This window comes from Podarcis melisellensis, assembly GCF_964234715.1.
Source record: "Podarcis melisellensis genome assembly, chromosome: 1".
In the NCBI taxonomy this organism is placed as follows: Eukaryota; Metazoa; Chordata; class Lepidosauria; order Squamata; family Lacertidae; genus Podarcis; species Podarcis melisellensis.
The window spans coordinates 22,546,235-22,571,397 of record NC_138528.1 but is presented as its reverse complement, the minus strand read 5'-3'; the positions used below and the strand labels follow the sequence as shown (position 1 = coordinate 22,571,397).

General features: G+C 42.2%; 1 protein-coding gene across 7 annotated transcripts in view; it reads right to left on the bottom strand.

Annotated features, from left to right (window-relative positions):
- The window catches only part of LOC309369071 (cation channel sperm-associated auxiliary subunit beta-like), a 55,701-nt gene extending 30,908 nt beyond the window's left edge, over positions 1 to 24,793 (bottom strand). Inside the window, exons 1-15 of one of the 7 annotated variants that reach the window (XM_081909667.1) lie at positions 24,775 to 24,793; positions 23,374 to 23,449; positions 22,593 to 22,684; positions 19,716 to 19,868; positions 18,422 to 18,482; positions 17,638 to 17,733; positions 11,293 to 11,439; positions 9,399 to 9,491; positions 8,136 to 8,254; positions 6,862 to 6,894; positions 5,322 to 5,388; positions 4,830 to 4,876; positions 2,781 to 2,933; positions 1,267 to 1,419; positions 295 to 439 (exon numbers count right to left, since the gene is read on the bottom strand). In XM_081909667.1, coding sequence (XP_081765793.1) covers positions 295 to 439; positions 1,267 to 1,419; positions 2,781 to 2,933; positions 4,830 to 4,876; positions 5,322 to 5,388; positions 6,862 to 6,894; positions 8,136 to 8,254; positions 9,399 to 9,491; positions 11,293 to 11,439; positions 17,638 to 17,733; positions 18,422 to 18,482; positions 19,716 to 19,868; positions 22,593 to 22,684; positions 23,374 to 23,449 — 1,435 coding nt within the window. In that variant the 5' untranslated portion in view covers positions 24,775 to 24,793. Of the gene's footprint in view, positions 1 to 294; positions 440 to 1,266; positions 1,420 to 2,780; positions 2,934 to 4,829; positions 4,877 to 5,321; positions 5,389 to 6,861; positions 6,895 to 8,135; positions 8,255 to 9,398; positions 9,492 to 11,292; positions 11,440 to 17,637; positions 17,734 to 18,421; positions 18,483 to 19,715; positions 19,869 to 20,331; positions 20,428 to 20,692; positions 21,060 to 22,240; positions 22,357 to 22,592; positions 22,685 to 23,373; positions 23,450 to 24,774 lie in introns of those variants that run through there. The other 6 variants (XM_081909669.1, XM_081909671.1, XM_081909672.1 and 3 more) reach the window with 6 other exon arrangements.
- Between the last annotated feature and the right edge of the window lie 370 nt (positions 24,794 to 25,163).

The window sequence follows — 25,163 nt, the reverse complement described above, 5'->3', positions numbered from 1 at the left end:
TGATAGCCTTTGCTCTTGGTCACCCAAGTTCCTGCAATCTCACTTAAGGTAGAAGTCATAGAAGATACAGTGAATCTATGTCTCTAGTCTACATGGTTCTTGGTTTGGGCACCCTTAGGGCTCCCTGGTTCTGCCCAGCAGAGAGTGAATTCCTTAGGTGCATCAGGTGCTTCCACTTGTTTCTCCCTATCTAGCTATGAGAACATATAGGTTGGGGGACCTGGTTTCTTAGCCTAATCTCATATTTGAGTCTTCAAAGACTGCAGGAGACTCTACTTTTTAATGTTTTCCTACCTGCCTTACTGTAGTAAAGGTTTGCCGAGTCAGTCACAAATATAATCGCTTGGGTGTAAACACATGAATCTACCTCTATAATCGTCTCAGAATGTAAGGTGAAAAATGGTATAAAAGTGCTGCCTCCATCATAAGAAACCCACACCTAAAAGGGAGGGGGGAGACAATAATGAATATTGTATAAGAGATCTTTGTTGGCATGCATCTGTCTTGAGAGACAATGGATTGCGCCTCTGGGGGTGAAGTCAAACCACTGTGTTAGCAGCACTGAAGTGACAACAACAACAACAACAACAACAACAACAATAATAATAATAATAATATATTATTATTTGTACCCCACCCATCTGGCTGGGTTTCCACAGCCACTCTGGGCAGCTTCCAACAAAGATTAAAAATACATTAAAATGTCACACATTAAAAACTTCCCTGAACAAGGCTGCCTTCAGATGTCTTCTAAATGTCAGGTAGTTGTTTATCTCTTTGACATCTGATGGGAGGGCCTTCCACAGGGCGGGCGCCACTACCAAAAAGGCCCTCTGCCTGGTTCCCTGTAGCTTGGCTTCTCGCAGTGAGGGAACTGCCAGAAGGCCCTCTGCGCTGCACCTCAGTGTCCAGGCAGAATGATGGGCGTGGAGACGCTCTTTCAGGTATACTGGGGTTTTTTAATGTTTAATGTTTTATTGTGTTTTTACATACGTTGGAAGCTGCCCAGAGTGCTGGGGCAACCAAGTAAGATGTGTGGGGTATAAATAGTAGAATTATTGTTATGGAATGGGGCGTTCCTATTTTCATCGGAGAAATGTTGGAGGATGTGTGACTTCTGTGTCTTGATTATCAAGGGAAACACGGCTCCAGGGTGAGAGTCTGGAACCCCCAGAATCCTGCTACCGCTTGACAGAGGTTGGGGTTTGGCATGCCACCTTTGCAACACTATGTGCCAGTTGTTAATACACCTTCCTTCTTACACACCTGATTGCCATATGCATACAGAAAATGGCTGTTTGTGTGAAAATACAATCCTTTTGGTATAAATCGCGGATCTGGAAACCAGAAGGCTGGGAATTTTCTTTTTTTATTCATGCTGCCATCTGTTAACTTATGCACTGATATCAATGCCCGATTCTAGGAAGAAAAAGAAGGAAACACAGTTAAACATATGCATTATCAAAGAAAGAAATGATACAGCAGAAACACAGTGTCCAAGCGGAGTGTTAGAACTGGGGAGGGATAGTTGCCTAACAAGAGCCAATTCATACCTGGTTAAGACCTTCTCATTGCCAGGAAGGCGTTAATTGAAGGGAAGGCCCTGGTTCATCCCTTAGGCACAGCTAATAAGCACTTTCTGAGAGGCTGGGACCTCTAAGTTCAGAAAAGAAGCTGAGAAAAGGGAACATACATGAAGTGCTGGCTCAAACAGCTGCCATATGGAGCCAGAACTGCACTGAGATGGGCAGAATGCCCTTCTGCTGCAAGAAGATCAAGTAATCCAAGTACGGATTTCATTTTCTTCTCTGCCACACTGCTGCTTCTGCCTCTTCAGGAAGTGCTTGTTAGACAGGCCTCAAAGTCCCAGCAGGAGTGAAAGCTTAGCCCAGGGTCGTGGGTGCCATGCCGCATGCTTGGCCCTGACACCAAAATTTGTGGGTGCCTGGCCCCTTCATGGGGAAGTTTGTGGGTGTTTGGGCCCCCAGGCCCCCAGGGAATTGGCACCTATGAGTCCCAGATTCGGGACGTTTAGTTAGCTGAATGCCCTCGTGCCTCAGAGGGAAGGAAAGACTGACCAAGAGCAATTAAACAACAACAACAACACACTTTTACTGACCTTAAGAATGCAGTAGAAGAGGTGCCCAGATGCAATCTATCTGGGCACTTCCTCTGCCTTCTAAGGGGCAATCAAAAATATATTGCCTAATTATTGTTCTAAGGGAGGGAGAAGTCACCTGTGGCATTTGTAGCTGACAAAGAAAAAGAGATGTTTTAGAAAAGACAACAATTGCAGGGATTCAGAGCACCAGAAGATACAATGCCTCATTTTAAAATGTTTCCTTTTTAAAACACCACCATAGCCATTGTTTTGAAAAAAATATCCAACATATATATTGGAATCATGGAACTGAAAGGGAACAGAAGGATCTATATTCTTCAGAAAGGCATTCATAGACTACCTGTGAACTGTGGAAGTTTATGTGCTAATTAGTTAATTAATATCCCACCAATCCTCCTGAAGGCACCCAGCTTGGCAGTGGGGTGGGGAGGGAGTTGAGGCTATTGCAGGACACAGGTTTGATATTGGTGGGTCAGCCAGGGGAAATGGGGAGAGGGGGCTTTCAATCAGTTGTCCCATCCATTGCGAATTGCCCCCTTTCTAATTCAATTCAAATGCTTTCACCAAACCATAAATCACATCACCAAAAATGAGAATCCATTCTAAACTAGAGCAGCAAATTGCCATCTGTTCAGAGGAGTCCTTTGGTGCACTGTACCTGTTGAGATAACAATGCGATGCCAGTGTTCTGTTCATAATCAACGAGAAAAGAAACCACCCGTCTAGAAAAGTGCCCTTCACCTTTCATTTTGTGAGGCAAGCAGCTGTGCCATTTTTGAAATGTATCATTGCTATAGAAACAAGTGGATTCCTGTTTTTTTTAAAACAACAACAACAACAACAAAAGGATGCAAAGTAAACGATTTAGAAATACATCGTTGTTTGAACTTAAAAGCTTTGCCAAAGAATCCACTGAGCTCTGAATATACAGGAGTGGCGAGTGGGGAGGGGCAATGGTGTGTACCTGGCCTCCTAGCAGGACAGCCACTGCCACTGACCAGGAGGGAGAAGTGAAGGGCCAAGGCAACAGAAAGGTCAGAGCTGTACGGTGCACCAACATGAAGATGTTGATGATGATGCACCCATGCAGCAGTGGTTTCCCCATTACCTTGCCCCTTCTGTCCTCCTTCCTGGTAAGTGGCAGCAACTCGCCGTGTCAGTGCTCCACTCAGCAGGCCTCTCCTGTATAAATGCAAACAAGAAGCAAAGCAAGAAGATTTTACAAGGACAAGGCCCAAAATGCACATTACTGATGCTTTTAAAAAAGTACACACAGGTCCTACTAACCAAACACTATGCATTCCCTGGAAATCACTCCATGGGCAAGCATTCACATCATTTCCATCAATTCCTGTGCGAACGTTTCTAATTGTGGTTTTTGTACGATCTCCCCCCACCCCCACCCCAGTCCCATCTCTCCATGGTTTCTTCCTGAGATGGCTTCAGCTTAACAGCAAAAGAAAGACAAAGGGGGGAAATAAATTTTCGAATCTCTCCTGCTCTGATTTGTCTGATCTCTTTCGCTCCCTCCCTCCCTGCATGGTTTCTTCTTCTGACTAGCAAAGAAAAACATGCAAGGAGTAAGAAATTGGGTAAACTCCGGATGTTCAGATATCTGAATCTGTGGAGTGTATAGTGAGGCTTAGAATAATTCTTTACATTTGGATATTTTGTGAATTTTTGCATGGCTAGCAGGCAGAAAGCAGGGCCTGTGTATATGTTTAACCTGGCCACTTTTATTTTGAAGAAAAAACTGTTGCAAAATGCCTTCATCTTCATCCTGCCTGGCACCAGTTTTCTTCTGCTGAAAATCACTCACCTGTGACTTCAATTTTCCTGCACAGCATCGACAGAGGCAAACTGAAGTGAGGTTGAGAGAATTTTCTGCCAGAAACTGTTGTGGGACTGAGAAGCCTGGATCAGAAGCCTGTTTTGGATTGAAGCTCTGAACCTGCTTTTTTGGACCAACAGTACTGAAGCAAAGGCCCTGGTGAATACAAGGACGTGTGGGGACCCCAAACAGTGACTCCTCCAAAGACCTCAGTGATCAGGTAGTGATCAAAAGGTTGAGGTGCTCCTTATGCTATCATAAGCTCCTTATGCTACAAGCTAAGGGCTTTGTAAATAAATATAAGAACTTTGAACTTATCCTAGTAACATATGGCAGCCAGTTCCCGAAAAGCTCTGATAGCGACCACAAAAGCTTCCAGTAATAAATTGGCTCAACTGTCTTTTTGATTTCTGAACATTAATTTGCCAAGGTGGCCAGGAAGTCAAATTATGTACTGAACAGAATGCACCAAACCTCAACTAGGTAAAGGTAAAGGTACCCCTGCCCGTAGGGTTGTGCGCTCATCTCACTCTATAGGCTGGGAGCCAGCGCTGTCCGCAGACACTTCCGGGTCACGTGGCCAGCATGACAAGCTGCATCTGGCGAGCCAGCACAGCACACAGAACGCCGTTTACCTTCCCGCTGGTAAGCGGTCCCTATTTATCTACTTGCACCCGGAGGTGCTTTCGAACTGCTAGGTTGGCAGGCGCTGGGACCGAAAGACGGGAGCGCACCCCGCCGCGGGGATTCGAACCGCCGACCATGCGATCGGCAAATCCTAGGCGCTGAGGTTTTACCCACAGCGCCACCCGCGTCCCTTAAACCTCAACTATACGTTGGCAAATTTTCATAAGGTTTTATCGTCATTTGCCTTACCTGGCTCAATGACTTATCTTTGTTGAATGACAGACTAACATAGTCCGCTGCAAGAAAAGCAGAAATATATTAGCTACAACTCAGTGCTTGCACTTCTAAAATATACTTTACAAAAAGCATCAACCCAGCTTCATGTGAACAGTTAAAAAGAACTCAGGGTGAAAATTTGAAATTATTTTTGTGACATGCCTTAAAATATATAAGTGTATATGAGCGGAGAGGCATGCTCTCTGGCTTGAGCTGGTTTATTGCAGGAAAGCATTGCGGGAGCGCTCTTTGACTCCATTTACACTATGGAGTTTTGCAGGGTGCTATTTTGTCCCCCATGTTTTTCAACAGCTACATGAAGACATTGGAAGCAGACATTAGGACAGTAGATGACACAGCTATATTTCTCCATAACGTTGGAGAACCCATGGCTTCAAGTTACACATTCAACACATATAAATCACTTCTTCTTTACCAATCTAGCTGAGTCCCTGGTTTTCTTACTTTCGTATAATTCTTTGTTAGCTAGACACTGGAGGCTGTACCATATTTCAGCTTTAAGATAATCATCCTGTGGGTGGAAAAAGACAAGGAAATACTTAGCATGCCAAGTGAATTCACATAGTATAGCTGTTAAGATTCTGAAAGGGTCTGCTGAGGCACAAGTCGTCCTTTCTAACTATCACACATTGCCTAAAAACCTCTGTGGAGCCAAGGAAGACAGTGGACAATACTGTCAAATGTCAGAAAACAGAACTAGCTTTCTAGTTTCTAGCGGCAATGCCAGTGATATTAGTGGTGGTGCTGGTGGCGGAACAACTCAAGAGAATCAATGGCCAAAAGTATCAGAATTACAGAGATGTCAGAAGCAGAGCAAGATGTAGTTGAGATACCAACTTCCCCAAGATCTCATTCCAGCTCCCAATGATAGTCATGAGAAAAGAAAACTACCACACTGCCTCTTTCTGTTCTTCTCATGCAGCACAGAATTCTGATTTAACACACTGACAGCTGTTTATATAACCTTGTCAGGGAATTAACAGATCAAAGGATAGCTATATGGCCTCAATGGGACCCAATTCCTCTTGTCCTCTGAAATTATAGCACACAAGTGGAAACTAGCAACTGGAACTATACAATGCACTATCCTATGTCTTGCTTTCAAAACTCACTGCTTTATCACAGTAATTTATATACTGCTTAATTGCAATAGCCTCTAAGCAATTTATAAAAGTTTTTGTGAGTTATAGCTCTATTCTCTGTATAAATGGGAATGGACCAAGAGGGATCCCTTCCCCCAACCCTCATTCAGCTTGTTACTCCAGCAATATCCAGGATGGGTCTGTGACTGGGACAAGAGTAAAAGGAGTTCATCTACACACATCCCTCAGCACTTCAAAGTTCACAGTTCCTCTGTGAACTGCGACTGTGTTAAACCATTAGTAGTAGTAGTAGTAGTAGTAGTAGTAGTAGTATACCACCTATAACCTATAACTCAGTTCACAACATAAAATTTCAATAAAATAACACAGAGTACATAATAAAAATGAAAACAAAGACGGCCCAATAATTCTCCTGTCTATAAACCACGCAGTTGGTCAGCATGGGGTGGGGTGGGGTGGAGAAATGAAATTCAGTGAGGGCATGGAAGCAACACGGCTGACTTGCAGGTGTTAGTTGCCTAGCATACAGAGATTGCATTGTGTCGGTGCTGGGGTGTGTGTGTGTATCACAATATATTGCTATGTTTTCTCTCCTTTAGAGTGCTGCCATTTACATTTGAACTTGCAGCTGGAAATGCATAGGATTCTGACAACAAATTTGATGTCAATACTAAGCCAATGTTAGCATTCTGCCCAGTGTACCAGGGTCTCTGGATTTCATTGTTAGGATCTGTATACTACATGATTTATGATCCTTGGGACACTTATTTCTAAATGGCTAACAAAATGAATGCCAGAAAGAGTTTCAGAAAACATTATTTGTGAGATGTTAAAAAACACACCACTGAGAACAACAAACGCAACATTTAGCAATTTCTCACCATTTCAAAGCCACATAAGGTTGGTTTGCCAAACTGAAATAAAACACAATAAGACCAAATTGTATGAATCATCACTTTCTCTCCCACACTTTTCACAAGCAATTTCACAAGTGTATTACTTTACATATTTATTTACCACTTACACTCAATATTATTAATATGGTCATTGGTTGTTTTGAGTGACATAAGAAGCCTGTCTCCACCAACAGCCTGGGGCAACCTAGCCAGGGCATGTACTTTTCCTGTGAGATAACAGGAAATAAGCAATAGCTACAAACCGACAGCTAAAACACCTAAGGAAATCAAGTACCATACCCATCACTAAAAAGAATTCAACAATGGTGCCAGCAAAACTCTCTGGGGAGAGGGTTCCAAAGACAAGGGGCTACAACAGAAAAGGCCCTGTCACAATCCCCTTCACTTCTAAAGGTAGCACTCCTGAAGCAGGGCCACAGAGATTGATCTTAATATAAGAGGTATCTATTAACTGCAGCAAAGCTACTGTTGGTGCAAAGAAAAAATAGGTACACAAAGGAGAAGTCCTGGATACCAAGATCCAAGTTTGGGGCAAGTACTCTTTATTGAGAGACCCCAGCAGATATTTAAAATCACAAAATATGCAGCAAAAGTGAAGCATGGGAATATGATAATAATTTTTATTTTTTATACCCTGCCCATCTGGCTAGGTTGCTCCAGGCTTTTAAGACCTTTAAAATTTGCCCTTTCAAGTTCCTTCCAAAGTTTCCCACTTCCCCTAGCATAGAAAAAGACCACATGTTTGGTAAGGTTAAAATGGTTCACATACAAATTCTCTTCAAAGGTCTGGTTCATATGCTTTTCCACACATCAACCAGAAACGTTGCACAGGCAGTAAAACTTGGTTTAGTTCCAAAGTGGTGAAAGTTTCTAATTATTGATATAGGAACACAAGAATGGCTTGTGAATGCCATGCAGCTAAGCTGGAGCAACCAGCTTAGCCTCTTCATACACTTAGTGCATCAGGAGAACTAGGAAGAGAACAATTAGTACACAGATTAACAACGCAATCCTAGATGTGCCTACCCAGATGTAGTTCTCACCATGTTCAATGGGACTTACTTGCAGGAAATGTGTATAGTAGGGTTATAGTCTTAGGCTGAATGAGCAGACATGTATGGCATTGGAGATCTTCCAAACTTAGTTTTTTTGCAGTATGCTTACCAGTGGTTTTTAAAACATTAGATGATTGGGGGGGGGGGAGGGACACAAGGATATTTCGAAGTGCACATATATACCTGCAACAGCTTTCCAGTTTTAATGCGCAGATCATCACTGATAAATAATCCTAGTGAGGTGAGGAGTACAAGACGAGTATTTGTTACGGTGAGATCCACAAGCGCAAGTCCGTAACAATCTTGAGGAGAGAAAAGGCACTGTGAGTAACCTGAGTTGCATCTCTCAGACTTCCATCATTACTTGTTATAGACATGGCAAATTACACCCATATTGAGACACCCGGATTTGTTGGGCAATCCATGCACCTGATATGCATTTGAAGAAGGTCTAGATCTATGTGGTTTTTAGAGAGGGTGGAGTGATGAAATCTGCTCTTTCGAACTGTGCTCCTTTGCTGCATTTTTTAAAAAATATATAGCAAAGGCAAGTTCAGGGGGCAGCAAGAACAGAGGCTGACTCTTCTGACCTTGCCCATCTGACTTTGTCGCCCCAGCCACTCTGGGTGGCTTCCAACACATATAAAAAACAATAAAACATTAAACATTTAAAAAACCACCTTCCCTATACAGGGCTGCCTTCAGATGCCTTGGGGGTCAGATAACTCCATACCCTCCAGTATTTCTCTGATGAAAATAAGGCTATCCTAAGAAAAAGTGGGGCATTCTGGGATCAAATCAGAAACCGGGACAGCTCCTGTAAATCTGGGACTGTCTCTGGAAAATAGGGACACTTGGAGGTTCTGCACTCCAGAGTAAAAAAAATGGCAACCCTGGGAACCACAGCTGAAAGCACCAGTAGCCCAACATGCCAGATTCAAGGCTGGCGTCAGTCAAAAGCCCTAAACGGGCTGTAGAATCTGACCTGTCAATCCCACCCCAGGGAGAGAAGACCCTAAATGCTGAGGGATGAGGCTTCCCATATCCAAGAAGCTGAAATTTGGGACCCAAGGAGGCAGAGATTCTTTCTTATCACTGTCCAAAGAAAAGGGATGAGGGAGGGCTCTCCAGATCCTAGGGTTTTGAACCACACCACAACCTTCACTTTGAGACCTACAATTACTATATTGGTCTGAATATAGGCCACACTCCTCCCCCCCCCAAAAAATCTGGCTCATATAAAAGCTGAGTGCAGTCTATGGTGACACTCTTATAAATAGAGAAACTATGTTTTGAGAGATCTCATTTTAGGGGTGTAGTCTGTATTTGGACCAACCCTGTACATTCTATGAAAGTGCAACGTGTTCTAAGGCCTTGGGGTAAGACAGGCTACAAATAAAAAGGAAATGCATATGGGTCAATTAAACAACTGAAAATAAAAATTACCGTTTTCCAAGATGGCACAAATGGTAGCAGACAAGTTAAACCATACCGTATCCCCATCCATAAATCCACTGTCAGTCAATCCTAAAATTAGTCCTACAAATACAAAAGAAAACAATGCATTACATGAAAAGTGAATCACAGTATAAAGCCAGGCTACCAGTATTTATGACACTGTTATAAAGCTTCATATTTCCCAGAAATTTCAGCAGTGTAGCTGGTTTGGTTTCGCTTTTGATGAAGAGATGACTGGAGGTTTCTCTGTGATATTTGAGTTTATTTACAAATATATGCTGAGCCTGGGTAGAAGCACAACCTATCACCCCGACAGCAGCACAATCAGGAAATAAGCACCCCTGTATCCACAGATACAATTACAGACCTTGAAAACTCAGCTCAAACCTATTTGCACACACTGAAAGAAAGCATGTCTGCCTGCTTTACTAGTACCACATATCTAAGTTAATAAGCACAAGCAGGTGGTTCGGTATGGGGTGGGATGGGGGACAGTTGCAAACATATCCCTGGCGTATTCCTGTGGTTATTGTAGAATACGCTGCAGTGTAGTGGTTGTGTCCTGTCCTCTCCTTCCCACCTGAGATTCTCAGCAAAATGCTCTAGCAGTCATGCTTTTCACCATCACACACATATTTGACTAAAAACAAACAAACCAGCGAGCAAATAATTCAAATTAATTGTTTTTTGGGGGGGAGGGGATACCATTTCAAAAAATGCATACCTACAATTTATTCCATATATTTTGAATGCTCAGTATGCAAGGGTCATTGCTTGCCGAGCTAAAATAGTGCCAGTGATGCAAAAGGTTTGCAAAACTGCAAATGATATTTTTTTAAACAACAACAACAACAAAGCATAGCATAGCTCATAGCTTCTCTGAGTTATTCAAGCCCCTTCGCCACAGCAAGGCAGTGATCCATGAGGGGGGGGGGAGGAGTGCATACCTACCAATAATTATTCCCTCTATTCTGAATGCATAGCCAAAACAACAACACCAAAGCTTTTTTCCATTGCTGTGAGAGGGAATTGTCCATGAAAGCTGCACCAGACCCTTTGAGAGCAACAGAATGTCCTGAGTCCTGTTGCTCCACAGGGAACTTGCTCCTCTACTCTTTTCAACGCACATGGCAGCAAGAAGGCCTTTTCCTGCTGCCTAGGGTTGCTGTATTTCTAGAAGTAAAAGTTGCTGAGCTTTTTGGGGAAAACTCAAAGCTATTGAGCACACATTATTTTAGAAAATAATGAAACTCAAAGTTGTTGAGCTCAAAATTCCAGACATTTAGCCGATTTTCCGAACCCCCCCCCCCCCGGACACTATTTTCACCAGTTAAATTAGGGACATATGGCAACCCTACAAGAGAGTGGAACATTTTAGAAGGGGAAAAAAGTAAATAGGAACAGAGGCAGTGCTGAACACTCAGACTATCTCATAAAGGAATTTGCTGGAATGTGAATTCTAAAGTGGACTCATGATTTGATCCTGGTGGTGACCTCTCCAGATTGAATCAGGCAAGTCCTCTTTAGAAGCAGGGTTTCCACCATCACCCCTACTGACCTGAAATAATAGACCTAGATTTGCACACAATGTTCCCCAAGGGGACACATATGCACACGGAGCCAGCATTTCGCAGGTTAACAGCTAGTTGCAGAACACTCATGTGTAGTAGAAATGTAACAAATGCATTCACAAGCAAAACCAACTGCATTTGATGAGACTTACTCCCAAGCAAGTATAGGATTAAGCCCTAGCCAACACAGTGGGACTTACTTCTGAGTAAACAAGTACACTTATTTTATTTAAACTTTTACATCCCACTGTACCCAGTTGGAAAACAAAGCTGGTGGATCAGCTAATTATGTAAAAATGCAAGACACTTACCTATTTTTCTTGTTCTATAAATCAGACCAATTACTGCTACATCACTTGCACAAGGAGTTTTTGCTATTTTGATAGAGGCTACTTTAGACAATGTATCATTAACTTCCACGTTTTCACCAAGGGTCCAAAACCACTGAAGAAGAGGATCTGCAAAAGAGCACTAATGTTTAAGAAAGCAAAAATTCTTTGTGCTTTTTACTTAAAGAGTGAAGGAAATATGCGACTATCTCTGAAATTTGTGGAGACACCCTTGGAGGTGAGTAAGGGATGTTATCAGTCTGGTCCAGGGTTGGGGTGGGGGATGGGAATGGGACTGCCATCACTGTGGTGGAAGGTAGGGGGAAATACAGAAGTGGGTGAAGGCATACAGAAGAGACAAGGTTGTCTAAGTCTGCTGGAAAATTGAAGAGTACTAGGAGACCACTTCGGGACGTGGGTGACGCTGTGGGTAAAAGCCTCAGCACCTAGGGCTTGCCGATCGAAAGGTCGGCGGTTCGAATCCCCGCGGCGGGGTGCGCTCCCGTTGCTCGGTCCCAGCGCCTGCCAACCTAGCAGTTCGAAAGCACCCTTGGGTGCAAGTAGCTAAATAGGCACCGCTTTCTAGCGGGAAGGTAAACGGCGTTTCCGTGTGCAGCTCTGGCTCGCCAGAGCAGCGATGTCACACTGGCCACGTGACCCGGAAGTGTCTTTGGACAGCGCTGGCCCCTGGCCTCTTGAGTGAGATGGGGGCACAACCCCAGAGTCTGGCAAGACTAGCCCGTACGGGCAGGGGTACCTTTACCTTTACCTTTAGGAGACCACTTCAAGTAATGAGTATCTTCCTTAGACCTGTTCTTAGTAAAATACAAACACACACGGGATACTCTCTTTTTTCATGATGGTGGCCATTGGAAATCCTGCCAGTATGATATTTTGTTTCAACTGACAAGACAGAATTACTGTTTTGGGGGGACGGGCAGGTTTGGAGGGCTCCCTGGTCTTGAATGGGGTAACTGTGCCCTTGAAGGACCAGGGGCACAGCCTGGGAGTCATTTTGGACTCACAGATGTCCATGGAGGTGCAGGTTAATTCTGTGTCCAGGGCAGCTTTCTACCAGCTCCATCTGGTACCTAGGCTGAGACCCTATCTGCCCATGGACTCATTTGCCAGAGTGATGCATGCTCTGGTTATCTCCCGCTTGGACTACTGCAATGCGCTCTACATGGAGTTACCTTTGAAGGTGACCCAGAAACTACAACTAATCCAGAATGTTGCAGCTAGACTGGCAACTTGGAGTGGCCGCTGAGACCATATAACGCCGGTCCTGAAAGACCTACATTGGCTCCCAGTATGTTTCCAAGCACAATTCAGTGTTGGTGCTGACCTTTCAAGCCCTAAACGGCCTCGGCCCAGTATACCTGAAGGAGTGTCTCCACCCCCATCATTCAGCCCGGACACTGAGGGCCAGCTCTGAGGGCCTTCTGGTGGTTCCCTCACTGCGAGAAGGGAAGTTTTTAATGTGTGACACATTATGTTTTATTGTATTTTTAATATTCTGTTGGGAGCCACCCAGAGTGGCTGGGGAAATCCAGACAGATGGGTGGGGTAGAAATAATAAATTACTATTGGACTTCCAGGTTAGCGCCATCGGTAATGGCGGAATTCCTCTGAACGAGAGGAATTTGCTCTGTGGGAATCGGGTCTGGCTGCCGTGGTGAAGGCGGAGACCCTTCAAAAATCACAGGCGGGTGAAGCCTGTGAACGTGGGATTCGGCGGGCAGCTCTTGCGCCTCCCCTACTTGCAGGGAAACCCGTTTTCTGGGGTTCGGAGCGAAGTGGGGTGAGCAGCGCAGTGCTTTGAATCGACTGCTTCTTCCACGGAGCGAAGCGGCACAGCCGTTGCCGGAGAGCGCTGACTTTTTCCTGTGGACAATTGGATTTAAAAGTAACTACCCGTGAGTAGAGTGAAGAATTGGAATTTTAAAAGTCTGAATTTGGCAACGAAACGGGGGAGGATCAAAACAGGAAGTCCGCCTTCCTCTTTTGTAAAGAGACTGAAGCAAAGGGCTGCAAGCTAAAGTCTTGGAAAGCCTATTGTAAAGGACTAAATTTCCAGCATTAAAAATAGTGAACCCCCCCTTGGAAGCAGGAGAAGGGGGGGTGTTTTGGACTGTATTTGCCTGCAAAAGAGAGGGAAGGAAGCTAAAGCTCCACCGCTCAGAATCTGGAAACGGGCTGCCAAAAAGACTGCCGTACTTTGGAACATGCATTGACTGTAAATAGATCGTTCGCTGACAGCTAGCAAAATAAGAGAGATATGTTGTTTCAACTGTCCTCCTTTGGTTTTAAAAGAAGTAAAATGTTATTTTTAAAAGAAGTAAAAGTAACAGAAAATTGAAACTATGTTGCAATTGTGTTTTAAAAGGTGATATTTTGGATTGATACAAATACAATTAGCAACTATTTCCCCCTAGAGGAAGCTTCTGAAACTGTTACAAGAGTTGGACTAGGGGAATTTTCCAACTTTAAGATAAGACTCTGGGACTGTGGGATTGACCTTGAATTACTTAAGTGTTATGGCAGATGGAAAAGAAAAAATAGACCTGTCAATCCAAGACAAAGAAACAAGGTCTGGGAGGTCTTGGCAGCGAAGAGCCTCAGCATCTGGCCCTTCTGCCTCATCTGCGGCTGTACTAACCAGGTCTAAATCAAGAGGAATGTCATCAGAAGAGGCTTTAGCGCTTGCATTAAGTAAGATAAATGAATCATTGGAACAACTTAACAAGAAAGCAGACACCACAAATGCAAAAGTGGATGCTGCAGTTACTAAAATTGATTTAAATACAGAAAGCATAAATAGTTTGGGACAAAAGGTGAATACTAACACAGAAACCATTGAGAAACTGATACAGGAATCTAATTCGACACGACAGACCGCAGAGGAAGCCAAGGAAAAAGTTGCTGCTGTGGAATCTAAGGTAATACAATTGGAAACAGAGAGAGTCCCAGACCTACAGAGGCAACTTCAGGACCATAAGCTGACGCTTTCTATGATCGAGCTCAAGGAGAAACAGACAAATTTGAGGATCAGAGCTGTACCTGAACTGGAGAATGACAGTTTGATAGACTTTCTCACGCAGGAACTTGCAGAATTTTGGGAGCTGGATTTGGAACAAGAAGAATTTAAAATTGTGAGGGCCTTTAGATTGGGAAGAGGAGGGAAGAAAGAGAAGAACAGAATAAGAGACTGTTTGATTACCCTCCGATCTAAAGAAGAGAGAGACAGAAGTTTAGGTTGGCATTACCAGAGGACTTTGGTAATACAACAGTCAAGAGTGGAAATATTTAAAGATATCCCGAAACATCTTTTGGACCTTAGGTCCAATTACAGAGATTTGGTTGTCCTGCTGAGAAGGAACAAAATCATCTTCAGGTGGGAATTTCCCCAAGGCCTATCCTTCAGCTTCAAAGGAAGAAAAATAAAAATAAGATCAGTAGAAGATAAAGTAAAGTTTTTGAATAACTACGAAGAAGATCTGCAGAAGGAATTTGGAAAAGAGTCAAGAGCATCGGACAGAAGATCACCAGACAGAGGACTAGAGCAAAGAGCGTTGGACAGAAGATCACCAAAAAGAGGAATAGTGGACATTGCAACATTACCTTTTGGATTGGACCGCCTAGTGAATGTGACACCGACACTAGAAACAGAAGAAGAGCAGGCATTGGGTGCAGTTGGAGGAAAATTAGAGTAATTACATCATGGCACTGCAAGTACTAAGCTGGAATGTTAATGGACTGAACTCCCCGAAAAAAGGCGGAGAGTCTTTCATTTACTGAAAAAAGAACAATTGGACTTGATTTGTCTGCAAGAAACACATGTGATAAGGCTACACAGGAAGATATTGAGCAACAAAAGATTGGGCCAAGAATTTATTTCATCAGATAAAGTAAAAAAAAGAGGAGTAGTCCTTTATGCAAAGGAGAGCCTATCACCGAAATTTATATTTAAAGATGACCAAGGAAGATTTGTTGCAATTGAAATTCAATCACAAGGAGAGAAATTTTTGATAGTAGGTATTTATGCACCAAATGAAGGAAAATCGGAATTTTTCAAGAAGTTACATGAGATCCTGATGGGCTATATGGATTACAATATGATTCTGATGGGAGATATAAATGGAGTGGTGTCTACAAATATGGACAAGGCACTGAGACAGGTAGTCACCAAGGATGGTAGACTACCAAAAACTTTTTTTGACATGACTGAAAATATGGATTTAGTTGACATCTGGAGAACAAAGAATCCTATGGGAAGAGAGGGAACTATCTTCTCTGAGGCTAAAATGACATGGACAAGAATTGACCAAATTTGGGTAACTAGAGGACTGGTTCCGAAGACTAGTAAAGTGGAAATCTGCCCCAAAACTTGCTCCGACCATAATGCTGTGAAGATGGAAATGAAACTGACGCCAGTTGGTTCCTTTAGATGGAGGATGAATGATACTTTGTTTAGGAATGAATAAGTGACTAAGAAGGCCCAAAAAACTTTGAGAGACTATTTTGAGATAAACATGAATACTACTGTGGGGGAAAAAAGTAATCTGGGATGCAAGCAAAGCGGTTATGAGAGGATTTCTGATACAACAGAATGGAATCAAGAAGAGAATTCAAAATGAGAAAAAAGATAAAATCCTGGAAAAAATAAAGGAAGGAGAGATGAAACTGAGTGCGAAACCAAAGTCACAAGAGATCCTGAAAGAGATAAAGTTATATCAAGTACAATATATGAAAATGATGAATCAGGAAATAGAATGGAAGATTAAACAGATGAGACAAAAGACATTTGAATCAGCAAATAAGTGCGGGAAATTGTTGGCTTGGCAAATGAAAAAAAGACAAAAACTTAATACCATTACGAATCTGGAAATGGAAGGAAAGAATATACAGAATTCAGTGGAGATTAGAAAGTGCTTCCAGAGGTATTTTAAACAATTATATACACAGGAGACGCAGAAAGAAATGGACATTGGAAACTAGTGGACTACAAAAAATCTCTCAGGAAAATAAGTTAATGCTGAATTACAAAATAACGGAACAGGAAGTAGAAGGGGCCATCCAGAACATGCAATTAGGTAAATCCCCAGGACCGGATGGTTTGACTTCAAGATATTGCAGATCTCTGAAAGAATGGTTAATACAACCTTTAAAGGAAGTCTGTAATGAAATACTGGAAGGGAAAAGGGCACCAGAGTCGTGGAAGGAAGCTTATATTACACATATACCGAAAACAGAGACTGAAAAGACACAGCTCAAGAACTACTGTCAGGGAAGAGTTAGAAGTTTCCAGTTTACCAGAGGGAGAAAGCATTCCCCAAGGGGGAAAGGAGAGCAGTGAATCTAATAGAAGAGAGCAAGAGGAACAACAGGGAGGGACTGGCTGTTCACAGGAAAGGCAAGGGTTAAGTTCTAGCTCAGATTCGGAGAAGGGCAGATACAAGCCAGCTCTAGCCGGGAGGTTAGAAAAAAGAGCGGGAAAGCGAAGGGAAGGGCGCCTTCGCCATTTTGAGACTGGCTGGTCACGGAGAAGCAGAGCTCAGAAGGTATCTGAAAGAAGTGACTCTGAAGAATAATATTTAAGAACTGTTTATAATATTGTTTTGTTAATAAGCAATAAAAAGTTATAAAAGAACAAGAAGTGTTCGTGTGGTGATCTGAAGAGGACAACGACCAGGCCTGACAACTACCGCCCCATATCACTGCTTAATGTGGATTATAAATTTTTTGCAGATATTTTGGCTAAAAGATTAAAAAAGGTGCTAGCAGAAGAAATTCATAAAGATCAAGCGGGCTTTCTCCCGGGCAGACATTTGTCTGACAATACGAGGAACATAATTAATATTTTAGAAAAACTACAAGTGAAGATCAATACTAAAGCAGTTCTGATATTTGTGGACGCGGAGAAAGCCTTTGACAACATTTCTTGGGAGTTTTATGAAGAAGAATTTACAGGGGGTGGGGGTTGGTCAAGGTTTTGGAAATGGTATAGGTGCAATTTATTCAGAACAAAAGGCTAAATTAATTGTGAATAATGTAGTGACGGAAGAATAAATAATAAATTATTATTATTGTGATGATGATGATGATGATGATGTATTGCAGTTTTATCATTCATTTCTTTTGTATTCATATGTATCAATGTTGTTTACTGCTTTGGAGACTTTGGGCCAAAAAAGCAGAATATAAATATAACTTTCCATATCATATGAATAAATTCAGGAAAATTTCATACTTAAGTGTCCGTGCTAATTTCCAATAGACCAGAATTACTTACAAAAGCGCAAACACTCCCTATAAGCTATGACGTACCTCGTACGATATCCAACAAGGTTCCCGTAGTAGTGAACATATTTAAACCATGATGCATATTAAATTTTACAAACCATTGCTCAATTGGATTAACATCTGTTTCAGCGGCATGTACAAGAAAGACAGAGACAGATTAGTCATATAAGTACACAAGTATTATGGGTGATATCCAACGTCAAGCAAACAAGCCTTTGCTCACACAACATGGTTTCCTTTTCTCCTCCCTCTTGCAATCCCCACAACCAAACCCTCTGGAGCAAATTTCAGGGGTCCACAGGGGGATATTGCTGTATGCTTACGTCAATATTACTCGGCTACGAGTGATCGCCAAAGTTGATGATGCCTACATGCTCTTCTCAAATGTTGCCTACAATGGTGCACTGCTCTTCAACTGAATTCTTAGTAATGAACATTCCTGCATATTTTTTCTGGCCAATTTATTTTTCTCTTTTTTTCTATTCAGACTTATAACACACCCTTCACCAAATAGAGAAAGTTACAAAAAAAGTGCAATATACATTATCCCGAAACTGGCTTTCTCTCCACTGAAGTTGGTATACTACTTATGCACCATTTGAGATTGTGCCAAATGCTCACTACCAAGTTTCCAAATCCCCCCCCCCCCCCGCTAGCAGGATTTTGTGCAAAATTTTTCTTTTGAAATCAAAAACATGGCACCACCTTACGTGGGTACAAAAACAACAACAACAACAACAACAACAACAACACAAGGAAGCATCAATAGCCAGTGAGGATAAATAAGTGGAAATTATAAATCTCTCACCTGTATTATATGTTAACTCTTCTCGGTTGATTTTAATACTCCACGAATCCACACCTTCTCCCTTTTGTTTAAAGAAAGGATGGTAACCCAAAATTTTTAGTCTTAAATACTTGAAGAGTCACATACATTTAGGTGCGGACTGATTTCCCAATTATGAATTTTCGTATCTGATAGTCTCATAGCTTACGGGTGGTGGCAGAGGGACGAGCGGCGAGAAAGGGCTCATCTCTCTACCACCGCCCGCCTCACTTGAGTATAAGCCGAGGGAGGCTTTTTCAGCATAAAAAATGTGCTGAAAAAGTTGGCTTATATTCGAGAATATATGTTTTGAAGGGAAAAAATGAACAAATTCCTATGCCCCACAAATAACTCAGAGATGCATTTTAAATAAAAGCACACATTCTACTCATGTAAAAACACCAGGCAGGCCCCACAAATAACCCAGAGATGCATTTTAAATAAAAGGGCACATTCTACTCATGTAAAAAGATGCTGATTCCTTGGTCGTCTGCGGGCCGGATTTAGAACCTAATTGGGCCAGATCTGGCCCCTGGCCTTAGTTTGCCTACCCATGTTCTAAAGAAAGGCTTGGACTAACTGATATTATAGTTTGAAGCCTTGTTTGTTTCTGTTATATTTTGCTCCCAAAAGACCCATTTATCCTAAATAAAATCCAATATGGCAGACATGTCTATACAAAACATTGAGATCCAAACATGAAATTTTGCAGGTAGCCCTTATAAATAACGTTTAAAACCATAAGTGCAGATGCACCTCAGGAACCTGCCTTAAACCAAGTCAGATTGCTTGTCCATCTAGCTCAGGCCGGCCCAACTTTTATACTAAGTGGGCCGCAAGAGTACTCTGACCATGTAATCTGTGGGCCACACACTGCCCTGATGCAGTTAGCCCTTTCCCAGCTTCGGGAAGGAGGTAATAAGGTTCTAGGACCTTGGCAGAGCCTTTGCGCCTCCTCTCCCAAACCAAGCACCTCACTTAGCTGGCTTTGGGAAGGCAGTGTGAGGGCTGAGAGGGCATCATATGTTGCTGAGGGCCAACAGAAAAGGTCTTGAGGACTGCATGTGGTCCTTGGGCTACACATTGGACCACTGCAAGTTTCCAGCCGAATGTTATGGCATTGTTTAATAAGTATTCTGGTGACAGTGGCTGTCCCGAGTTCAGGCAGAGGTGACCACCTGCTACCTGATCCCTTTTAACTGGAAATAGCCAGGGAGTGAACCTGGGACCTTCTGCATGTAAATGATGTGCTATGAGCCCTTCTGCAATGCTTTACCAGAGTCATTTTGAAGTAGAAGACTTTGGAATAGGTACTGTTGAAGATCTGGATGCTGGGAGCAAGACCAGCTGAAGTAAAAAGAACTAGATTCTTCCGTCTGTTCTCCAAGGTGTCGGGCTTATTGATATTATACAAATGACAGCGGACAATCTTTAACAAGGGGGAAAAAACCCAGGATTAACATACGAAGCACATGTCCACAACATCTGGAATTATTAAAACTTTAAATGGCAACCTAAAAAACTGGACTGTTGATTTCAAAAGCGGAAGCTGCAATAAATAAGGCTTTAAGGAGCCATAAAGGAAAGGAAGGTAGAAATCCTCATTTTGTGGGACAACTTGCCCTGCCCCTCCTCTCAGGTGATTTTGCCTGCTTTTGGCTGTCATGGGCAAGTGCCACTGAGAATTAGGCAGTTTCGGGTTAAAGTATAGAAAATGATCATTATCTAACAAATTAATATACCTGAATATCACAAGGCAGTTTACAATATAAAAGCACAAAATATGTAACATAATAGCAAAAAATTCCCACAATAGATCCCCCCCCCCGACACATTTAAAAGGCCATAGATGGTTTAATTAGCCAAAACGCCTAAAATGTTTTAAGTTTGACCTTCTGTTGCACCCCAAGGCCCCTTCCTGCCATCTTTCCTCTTCCTTTCCCTGACAATATCCTGAGGCAGTGTTGGCAAGGCTTTCTTCACCAGGCCAGGCCTCCTTCCACCTGCCCTGCCCTACCCTCCAGCCCTGGGACTCCTCATAAGGGAGCTGTGCCTTGAGGAAGACCTGTGAGGGGAGAGACTACTTCAGGCAAGGCCTAAAATGTTTAAGTTTATCTTCTGTTGCACCCCAAGGCCCCTTCCTGCGAAAATTACAGTATCCTCAGGCAGTTTTCCCCACTGTGACTATTTCATAGGCATAGTTCTATAAATGCGGAGCCGGCGCCTGTTCTAGGTGTCTTTCTTTGCAGTTACCTCAGGAACTGCTAACCCAGCATCTACAGGGGTCTCTCTTCGAGGGTCTGAGCACCATGGTGCCTACAGGCACCAGCTTGTGGTCCCTGGCTTTTTATTTTAAGTTTTATCTCAAAAGAGAAAAAATGCCCCCTCAGAATCTGGTTGGTTTTGAAGGATTTGCACAGGGCAAAAACTGGCAGGGATGGTTTCCCTTCTTGCCTGTTGGTCCATCCTATTTGCTTGCCAACCATGGGGAGGCTGTTCAGGAAGCGGGTGGGAGCAGCAGCAATGGCTGTACTGTGTCTAATTTTGTGTTTTTTCCATGCCCCGCACAGCAGCCAGGATGTGTTATGCCACACTCCCCATGGCAGCCATTTTGTGACTGGCACTCACAGAACTTCCTTCAAATTCAAAATGTGCCCACTGCCCCCCCTCCAAAAGGTTGGCAACCCCTGATGTAGCTCCATGAAGTTCATGCTGTCCATAGGACAGGAGGGAAGAAAAGGAGAATCCTGATTCCAGACTCATTAGCCCTGCAGCATGTAAAAGAAATTACCTGCCTATATTCATAGCTGCAGCAAGTTCAGAAGCTAGAACACCCTTTTTGTTGTGTATTGAGTCAAAGGATTTTATATCTGTATTATTATTGTCTGTATTTGCATTAGGGTAAAGTAACTGCCTTTTGGTTCCAGAGGGTACAGCTACTATTGGTTCATTTAAGCTGCTGTATTTGGATCCTCTGTCTTATTGGTTTCCTCCAAAAGGCAGGACTGTGATTGCCTGATATTGTTCTCTCCAAAATGTATCCTTCTAGCTAGTTCCCTGTTCCTATAAATGTAGCTCTCCCCTCCTCAGGCCCCAGTCTTGTTTGCTTTAATAAAGAAGTGTTACTAGAGAACTGTCTCCAGCATATTATGTCAAGAGAGCTGAAATCACAAACCCCACGTCACAACACTTTTATTGTTTATTTAAACAAACTGCAATAGCATGTTTTGTTATGATGCCAATAAATAAATAAAACTTCTTTAAATCGCATATGGTGTTGTTAGATCCAAGGGGAGTCTGAATAACCAATAATATTTCACTCCATTTAGCTAAGCTTCTGAGTCTAACCTCTTCCAATTAAGTTTGTGATGAGAGCTAACAATCCATTTAAACAAACCACATTTTTCTGTGTACAAGACTAGCTTTTCTGACCCAAAAATGAGGTTCAAAATTTAGGCTTGTCTTATACACATGTAGTGCTGAGAAGGGACGGGCGAAAAGTTTTTTGGCGCAAGCCCAAGATTGTAAGCGGCGATTGGCCGCTTGATTGGGGGGGGGTGCCGAAAATCGCTCACTGCCTGAACGCAGCACACAACCGCTCATGTCGCTTACAATTGCTGCTTACAATTTCGGGTTCATACTTCGTTCCGACAGGTGAGCCATTTTTGGCATCTCCTCCCCTCCAACAATCAAGCGGCCAATCGCCACTTAAAAACTCGGGCTTGTGCTTTGTTGTGGCAGGTGAGCCATTTTCGGCATTGGATGCTTGATTGTTTGGGGGGGGTCCCAAAAATCGCTCACCCGCCGGAACACAGCACACAACCACTTGCATCACAGCTGCCTGATCGCCGCCATTAGCCCTCCTGATTCCCGCTGCGGAAGCTAATAGACAGCTGCTCTTGTCGCAGCAAGCGGGAGCATGATTGGTGGCCGCTGGCGGAAACCGGGGAGCTGATAGGTGGTTTCCGTTTGTGTCACTTGGTTGTGTGTGGGGGGGGGGGGAACTAGCTAAAAGAATTGATTAGCTAATTCTGTTGAGCCAAAGAATGGTATATCGGTAAGTTATTCCCCACTGCCATAATACAAATGCAGTGGTATTTACTGAGCTACTCCCCATTCAGTTGCAACTGGAAATACATTGCTGGAAACTTACCAAACTTTTATCTGAAAGAAACAATTTAATTGCCTTAGATGACATATTCCGCTCATCTCCTGTGTAGCAAGAAAAACTCGAATTGGCCACCACTGAGTGAGAGAAAAAATATATTGAACACTAATATATTCAAAGATGATATTACAGAACTAGAATATCCTGAAACTCAAATAAAAAATGAAATTGGGGACTGAAATAGATCGCATTGGCTTTTGTGAGTTATAAATAAAAAAATACAGTAGTAATAATCACATCAACAACATTTGATATTATTAGCAGTCTCAGGAAGGAAGTTTTACTGGGAGACATGGGGTTTAGGGTGGGCAATAAGAAAATAAATAATACATTTATGATAATCTTTAAACCAAGGCTAGACTGCATGGGTTTGGACAACCAAATTAACCTTTGTGCTTCAGTCAGTATCTTCCCAAGCTCTCTCACTGTGGTTCACTTGACTCCTAGACAACACACATTCAACATCATTAGCAAATATCTCTTGCTCTTTAATATGGTGGGTTTTTTAAAAGAAGCTTCTTGAACCTGCTGCAATAATATATATATATATATAGGATTCAGTTCCCCAAACAGTGTGCACACATTTCCCTTTTAAATGTGGGCCCTATAGTGATACATCACTCGGACAAAATAAAGTTCTGATCTTTATGGAGTCCTTTGCAAATCACAGCACATGCAAATGCATGGCTGCAAAGTTCAGTGCACTAGTAACTAACCAACCCATATGCAAGAATAGGAAGGTGAAATAAAGTAAAACACAACTTACCATTTACATTGTAGCTAAGTCCTGATGAAAGTTGTAGAACAGCGGCAAGCACAAGATAAAGCTGCAACAGCGCCATCTGTAATTGTAAAAATAATATAAATGTGCATTTAATTCAAAGCTATATATAAAGCTGGTCCACCAGTAGTCACATGATATGCACAGTGACCAAGGAAGACAACAAGGATGCAGATAAGAGCAACATGCTTGGTCATCAAAGAGTCCCCTTAGGTGCTATGGAAACTGCAAGCTGAAACCTGCTTCCTGTTCCAAACACTGGGTTGACCTATGGCAGAAAGAAGATTTAGTTCCCACCCCAGATGCAGACTATAAGCAACTGGTATGTGCAGGATCAAATTATTTCTTATGAGCAGGAAACAATAATACTCAATCATAGATACCCCCATTACTCCTGTTTTTTCAGCAGAGATATATGGTAGAACAACAGAAAGCTAAATGTGGGTATTCACATTAAGAAAAAACTCATTTGAAAGCCTCAAGCATAATGATAAAACCAAAGTAATACCAAAGATCTATTTAATACTCCCAATATATGCAAAAGAGTCTCTTTGTCCTTCCTACAATGTTAATAATATTATAAAGCATTCTAACCACTGCACCATATTGGCAACTTGTAATTATAATTATATCATTATTATAATAATATAATATAATATAATATAATATAATATAATATAATATAATTAATGTAAATAATTATGTCATTATTATCATTAAACAGAAAGTGTGAATACTTTCTTCAGCAGATTAATGAATTGCTACATTGCCTATTATTGGCATGGGGGTGCCATACTTGGCATTATCTTGTGCCCAAATTAAACATGTCTGTCTTTCTTTCTTTAAACCATTTCTATACCACTTCACATTTTAAAAGTAATCTCTAAGTAGTTTTTCTGTCTTAAATAGAGCATTACTAAAAATCCAGGTAAAACATTACAAATGAGAGTCAGATACATGCAAATACAGTACTACTCCCCAATGGAATGCAGCAAAAGAAAAATCCAGCAAAACAAAATCATTGGGCCAATTGTAACTGCATGCTGTCTTGTAGAAGGCAGTCTCCTGAAGATGATAATGTATGATTTGGGGTGACCCAAAGCTTATGGTAGGGTTCATATCACCAGCACAAACTTTGGAGAGGTCATCCATTTCCAATTTTATATGATTTGATTACAAGGCCAGTAAATGACAAATTTAAAGATGCCCAATCCCTCTGTTTTTCTCAAAAAAATCCACAGAAAGCTCTCCATGCAAACAGAACAAAAAATATGGGGCTTTACAATCCCTGCTATTCCACCCCCGCCCTTGTTTAATAATGGCTGCTCTAACTCTAAAAGGGAAATAATTTCAACTGTCCTTGCTTCAGGGAAGGTTCTCACATGCCTTCTTTGCCGAGGCTATGTCAGTTTTGCTGAGCCATCTTTGCCACTTCCAAGAGAGCCAGCCAACTGTTTGCTTTTATCTTGGGTTCCGCAGGCTGACAGTTGGAAGAGTTCAAGTTCCGTCACTCATAAACTGATCCAGCTTCAGAAATGCTTGTGGGGATAGATTTTCAGAATTTAAAATTATGTGGCAGGAACAGGCTACGTGGAAATCTTCCCGTAGTCCTCACATAAAAATGAGGGTCAGTGGCTCCGATACAAAAACTACACAGGAGACCTGTCCTCCATGTTAATTTCCTCAGTTCATCTGTTGCTAGAACCACATAGGATGCAGCTATATGAAGTGGGAGTCTTTCAAATTAAAAATAAAAAAACCCCACAGTTGCGAGA